The following is a 7,278-nucleotide window of genomic DNA, read 5'->3' as shown; positions in this document are numbered from 1 at the left end:
ATTGTGTCTTAACTTATCTCACCTTGGTTTGACGTTTCATTACTGATAAATATTATAAGTATTGTGTAATAATTTCTCCCTCCCGGCGCTCAATTCGCACGTGGGCGCAGCCGCTTATCCGAGTATTCGCTCAACTTTCTGTAAAGGTTCACGTGAGATAAACAACACGCCCAGGTCTGGCTGGCTATAAATGAGGATGAGGATGCTGGTGATGCTGAAAGAGAACCAGGAAGAACAGAGTTCATACCGTGATCTCGTTCATCTGAAACCGCTTCAGCAATGAGTGACCCGCGCTTTCCTGTCGACGTCCGACTTATCGGAGTAATGAAGAAAGACAAGGACAAAGTATGAATATGTTGTATATTCGTAGGATAACTTTAAGTATTGTTAAGATAATTTGTTAGTTTGTTTGTTTGCTTGTTTGTTACAGAAGTTCATGACTTCAGTGCTATGGTCAGACCAGACTGAGTTGATAGTGTACAGATCCTTTCGGGACTTCAAAACGCTCCATGTAGGTTTTACAGTCATTTATATAGCACAAATGGTTACTATAAGTGTAAAAATCACCATTTAACTTGATTTTCTTGTTTTAACAGCGGCAACTGAAAAAGAAGTTTTCTGTGGAGAACCATTTTCGCAAAGAAGATAGAGTGCTTCCCAGATTCGGAGGTATGATTGGCAGTTTTTAGGTGATTAAAATGTACATAGTTTTGTCACATTTAAATATAGGAATAGCCTGTTATTGTAAATATAATGCTTTAAGCATATAATGGAATGCATAAAGTAGCATTACTGCATTTGTGGTGATGCTCATATTGCAAGGGCTTTCAAATAATCATGAATGATGATTATTATTATTACATAATGCATTATTGTAATACATTTTTTATGTTGGAAGAAAGCATACAGCTGAACTTTAGTTGCAACTCTGGCCATTAACCCTCTGGTGGGACCTGTAAAAGGTGTTTTATCCAAACTGTATTTGTTTTGTTGTTCAAATATCATTTCTGTTGTTTGCAGCCCAGTTCATGGTGACTTCATTTCAGCTGAAAGGTCTGGACAAGTCACTGTCTCGTCTAAGGTATCTGGAGAAATACTGTTCCAACCTATTGCAGTGTGAAACAACTGTGTCACATTCCACAGAAGTTATTCAATTCTTCTTGCCAACTGAACAGGAGCTTCAGCCAGAATATACCCAGAACAGGTATGTAGATTATTTCCCTGCAGCAGACACATGAGTAGCTATACCCGCCAGCAACTTGATTGATGGCTTTGACCTTTGTGACCTTTCCCCTCCCCCCCGCGGCCCCTCCCCCACGTAGTGAACACCCACGTTGTGTTGACCCTGACCTATCCAGATGCGAAAACCGGTATATGTGAAATTTCGACTTAAACCTATGACCTCCGGGCATGAAAAATTATGTTTTTTCAGCTGTATGTATTAGAGCCCGACCGATATGGGTTTTTTGGGGCCGATACCGATATTTGGGAGGGAAAAAAGGCCGATATCATATATATCAGCCGATATTCTTTGTGTATATTATAGTACAGTACCAGTCAAAAGTTTGGACACCCATTCGTGTGTCCAAACATTTGACTGGTACTATATATAGAATACAGTATATACATAAACAGAATATATATACATAAACAAATTTTTTGCAATGATCACTCAAATGTGGTGATCAAACACTTATAATGACGTGACAAAGATATGTAACGATGGAGGCAGGGCTTTTAACAATTTAACAATAAACTTTATTCAAAATGAGTCTGACATCAGTGCACTAAACAGTAAAGTTGAAGTTTATTCAACTTTAATTCAATTCAATTCCATTCAAATTTATTCCGTTGAAGTTTATTTCACTTTGGAACATTCATTCACGGATTTGCGCTACTGTCTTCACACACAGATGGAACTTACTAGAGAAGTGTGAAGTGTGACATAATTTACCTCTGTAAATAAATATAAATTCACGTCTAGCGCACTTTAATGCCCTTTGAATGCAACGTGTACTTTCCCTTGGAACTGGAATCATGGCAGAATATCATGTGAAGTCCACTTTGCGGGGCACTTACGGTCGAATAAGCCAACGCTTGAATGCTGCTGCCTGAACAAGAGACTTACTGAAGTGAAAGTGTTGGCTGGTGTCACTATCTTGCGAACACGCCAGCGGATCTCCACCAAATTCGGGGATCCCTTCAGCTCGAGGAGCTTTCTCGAACGCCACCCTCCGCACGTCGGTAGCCCCCCGGGATCGCCAGATCGGTCGACGCACGACTGCGAATTTAACGTCCATTTCATTTTTTAGATTTGTTACACGCTTGGAATTCCCCGTACAATCATGATTTGGATCGGACGCATCGTCAATGATCTTTCGCATAAGATCAATTATTTGTCTCTGTAATGCTGTTTAAATCTAGAGTTTACGATGTGTTTTCCAGGACACGTTTTCCCCACGGCGCAGAAGCACTCCAGTTCCTCATTCACAGCAGCGCCAGTAGTGTCAGACATCTTTTTCAGAATTCGTTCCAAGACGTAAACTTTGTCTCTTAATAGATAGTGTTGTAGCCATTTCCTTGAATCTGGATTGACTGTTTTAATCCACGACGGTCCACGCCACAACTTTTCACGCTTTGAATTTCTAGAAAAATTGTGTCAGGATCAGACAAATTGGAATGTTGAAGCCTATTCTGTCGGTCCGTGTAGATAACGTTTTGATCAATAAGATTTATCCAACATGGTTCGCAAATCTAGGAAAAGTAGGCAATAACTGCAGAGTTTATGAGAACGGCCGCTCTTCGCTTATAGCTATGTAGCCGTAGTCACAAGGAAGTAGTGACGGATCTTTTGTATAGCGTCGTACATTCGAGCAAAATAAATTGTTGGGGCAGAGGTCTTGTTTCGACTGTTGGCTGGTTGTTGAGAGGGGGGGCGTTGCACTCAAAAGCGGAGGAGGGTGAAGGGGGCCTGGTTAGGGATTGACCTAGCCTCGCATGTGCCACCAAAGAGATTTGTTTTCGGAAGATAGTTTTGCTTAAAGATTACGAGGTAACTCGGCGTAGTCACGAGGAAGTAGTGACGGACCTTCTGTATAGCGTCGTACATTCAAGAAAAATAAATTGTTGGGGGAGAGGTCTTATTTCGACCGTTGGCTGGTTGTTGAGAGGGGGCGTTGCACTCAAAAGCGGAGGAGGGTGAAGGGGGCCTGGTTAGGGATTGACCTAGCCTCGCATGTGCCACCAAAGAGATTTCGTTTTCGGAAGATAGTTTGCTTAAAGATTACGAGGTAACTCGGTCATTTAAAAGATTTAAATTTTATTTATTTTCAGACTTGACATGTATATGTTGTAACGGAGCAGCCGTTGTTGTGTTATTTCGTGAAAAAGCATTAGGATTTGGTTGTGTGTTCTTGAAATCAAACAATTGTCTTTGTCCGTTACATTTCCGACGAGTGCTTGCGGTGTTCGGCCAATCACAATGCACTGGGTCAGCTGGCCAATCAGAGCAGACTGCGCTTGTCGGAAGGAGGGACTTTGTAGAAAACGAAGCGTTTGAGAGAGGCGGGGCATATAGGACCTACAATAATGTACAGTATTTGAAAAATAATGTGTTTTTTGAACATTAAAGCATGTCAACATATTCTGTTACACCAAATACACAAAATAATGATCTTTAAAAAAGCATCATATGACCCCTTTAATGTTTTTGTCTCGTCACTCCGGCCGGACACGGCATCAACAGTATGTGAGGGGCGTAACGTTTCCGTCTCATGCTTGAGGTATTCGGCCAATCACAACGCATTTGATAGCTGGCCAATCACAGCACACCTCGCTTTTTCAGACCGATGAGCTTTGTAAAAATCGACGCGTTTCAAAAAGGCGAGGCATAGAGGAGAAACAATAATGTACAGTATGTGGAAAATGTGTTTTTTTAACTTTAAACCACATAAACACATTTCATTACACCAAATACAGAAAATAATGTTATTTTTAGCAGCATCATATGGCCCCTTTAAGAAAAAGTCGAACAGTCCCATCTGGCCGGCTAAACAGATGAGTTTTGAGTCTGGATTTAAATGGGGGTAATGTTTTAGCACATCTGATCTCTTCTGGAAACTGATTCCAACTGAGGGTGACATAATATCTAAAAGCGGACTCCCCTTGTTTTGAGTGTCCCTTGGTGTTTCCAACTGACATGATCCTAATGATTTGAGTGGTCTGTTAGGTTTATATTCAATGAGCATATCCGCAATGTATTTAGGTCCTAGGCCATTGAGTAATTTATAAATGAGTAAAAGTACTTTAAAATCAATCCTAAATATAACTGCAAGCCAGTGTAAGGACCTGAGGACTGTTGTGATATGCTCAGATTTTCTGGTTCTAGTCAGAATCCTGGCAGCAGTGTTCTGGATGAACTGCAGCTGTCTAATGGTGCTCTTGGGAAGTCCGATGAGGAGACCGTTACAATAGTCAACCCTGCTGGTGATAAAGGCATGAACAAGTTTCTCCAAGTCTTGACTGGAAACAAAACATCTAAATCTTGCAATGTTTTTGAGATGATAGTATGCTGATTTAGTTATCGCTTACTGAAACTAAGGTCTGACTCCAGAATTACACCAAGATTCTTGACTTTATTTTTTGTTGACACCTAGAGTCAAGGTTTGCATTCGCCTTAAGAAACTCGTCTTTGTTTCCAAATGCAATGACTTCAGTTTTCTCTTTGTTTAACTGAAGAAAGTTTTAGCACAACCAAACTGTTAATTTCATCAAAGCATTGGCAGAGGGAGTCAATGGGGCTGTAGTCATTTGGTGATAAGGCTAGGTAAACCTGGGTAACATCTGCAAAGCTGTGAAAGGCAAATTGGTTCTTTCTCATTATTTGACTTAGTGGGAGCATATACAGGCTAAACAAGAGCGGTGCAGGAATTGAGCCTTGTGGGGCTCCGCATGACGCATGTCATGGACGTCCACTTAGACTTATGCTCTCCTATACTGACATAATAACCTCTCCCTTCTAAGTATGACCTGAACCATTTGAGTACCATCCCAGAAAGCCCAACCCCGGTTTCAAGTCTCTCTATAAGTATGTTATGATCGACAGTGTCAAATGCAGCACTGAGATCTAGTAGTACCAGTCTGCTCAGCTTTTCTGCATTATCTTTTCATACTCTGTACTGCTGTTGATTTTATCCAAGGTGATTGCTAGCTCATGCCTATATTTTTTTGTTTCATCATAAACTAGGTAAGCAGGGACTTGTAATAATATGTTGAACATCTGATAAGTTGGTGAATCACACATCCAGAGTTATATCTTACTGCAGTGCTATAATACATTTTCTGCAATGGTTGTACTTGTTGTTAGAATGCTTCAATTTGGATCCAGGCTTGTTTTATGAGCCATCATGTTTAATAATACCATTTTTAAATTGAGAAAGAAAGTTTTATCTGTTATAAAAATTATGTGAGACATTCGTAGCGCCTTGTTTAAAAAGTACTTTTGTTGCAAACAACCTTATGGCTACTGATTTTCAGTCTAATTTAGGTCTAATTCATAAAGAAAACTCTCTGTAAGCACCTTGCATTCATCAGAGGCTCATTTGACTACTTCTAACCCCATGCATTAGAGCATCATGGTTTTAGGTTTGAAAAATCTACAAAATTTAACTTATTTGTTAAAACAAAAGTTACGTCATTGTTTCATCATACTGCTTTTCATCATCTTGTAGAGATACACAGTGTGATGGTAATTTGTTTTATTTGTAAAAGGTTTGTATGAGACATCGTAAAAGTTTTAATGTTTAACTGCAGTGTGTGTGTGTGTGTGTGTGTGTGTGTGTGTGTGTTTGCATTCACATGCATGCGTGGCTTTGCGTTGAGTGTTTGTGTGTGATTGAGTGTTTGTGTTTGCGTGTATGTTTGTGTTTTGCCGCATATTTGTGTTTGTTTGAGTGTTTTTGTGAATGCTTGTGTTTGTGTTGTGTGTGTGTGTGTGTGTGTGTTTTGCCGCATATTTGTGTTTGTTTGAGTGTTTTTATGAATGCTTGTTGTTTTGTTGTTTTGTGTTGAGTGTGTGTGTGTGTGTGTGTGTGTGTCTGTGAGAAAGAGAAAGAGCGAGAGAGAGAGAGAGAAGGTGAGGGTGAGGGTTAGAACGAGAGACGGAGGAGCTTTTCCTACTTAAACCTCTGGTTGGTCATCATTGCCCCAGAATAATGTAAAGCATTTTTATTGTCGACTGAAACTATAGTAAATGCGTATTTTTATAAAGTATGTTATATATAATCACATTTTATTTATTTAAATTAAGAGAATTATGTGTTTTATAAGTTCAATAAACTTAAATAAATGTTGGATACTTTTTTTAATTGCATGATGAATGATTTGCTTTAGTTTAAAACATACCGTCATATATAATTATTTATTTCCATATTCTTTAAAATAGAGATAAGACTCTCTTTAGTTTGAAATGTTTATGTGTGTGCTTATTTATATGATTGATCAGAACATAAAATTTGTAAACTGACATGGTTATAACACTGATATAACAAGGTAAATGTGGTTTATGATGACATTTCTTGAGTCCTCATAATTCAGATTGCTTAAAAACAATATTTAATTAAAAATGTATGTATGCAGAATTTTTTTGTGTGATGGTAGGTGTACAGTTTGTACAGTAAAAATCATTATGTCTATGGAGTGTAGTAATACTCCAAATGATTGTCCCCATGAGCATAACAGCTTTTTAAGTTATAAATTATACTAAATGTGTTTCTGAAAATATACAAAATGTAGAAAGTTTACTGTAATGGTAGGTTTAAGGGATGATAGTGTATAAAATGTATGAATATAATGTAAATATAAATATGATGTAGAAACTTAAATTTTCTGTGAAACTGCGTTGCGACAATTTGGTTGGTGAAAAAGTTATACAAATAAACATGAATTAAATTTAATTGAATTATGTCAATGTAAAGTCTCCATAAACATGACCGGACCTGTCCGGGGCCCCAAAAGTCCTTATCGTTTGTCCTGTTAAAATATATATGTTTTTCCTGATCCTGGTAAAATGTACAATGTTTTTATATTTTTAGTGATGACTAAAACTAGTGTAAATGTTTTCCTTTGTTTTATATCATGTGCGAACACATAATTTATTTATTTATTTTCATTAAAAAAAAAGAGAATAAGACTCGGGACGATTAAATGCACATGTGTGTGTGTGTGTGTGTGTGTGTGTGTGTGTGTGTGTGTGTGTGTGAGAGAGAGAGAGAGAGAGAG

General features: G+C 38.3%; 1 protein-coding gene across 1 annotated transcript in view; it reads left to right on the top strand.

The window, feature by feature from the left end:
- Nucleotides 1-279: 279 nt before the first annotated feature.
- The window catches only part of noxo1b (NADPH oxidase organizer 1b), a 13,797-nt gene continuing 6,798 nt past the window's right edge, over nt 280-7,278 (top strand). Inside the window, exons 1-4 of the mRNA XM_016270586.1 lie at nt 280-345; nt 431-511; nt 597-669; nt 1,021-1,204. Of these exons, the coding sequence (XP_016126072.1) occupies nt 280-345; nt 431-511; nt 597-669; nt 1,021-1,204 (404 nt within the window). The remainder of the gene's footprint in view (nt 346-430; nt 512-596; nt 670-1,020; nt 1,205-7,278) is intronic.

This window comes from Sinocyclocheilus grahami, unplaced genomic scaffold (assembly GCF_001515645.1).
Source record: "Sinocyclocheilus grahami isolate Dianchi unplaced genomic scaffold, SAMN03320097.WGS_v1.1 scaffold57.1, whole genome shotgun sequence".
NCBI lineage: Eukaryota > Metazoa > Chordata > Actinopteri > Cypriniformes > Cyprinidae > Sinocyclocheilus > Sinocyclocheilus grahami.
This window is presented reverse-complemented; position numbering and strand designations above follow the sequence as displayed.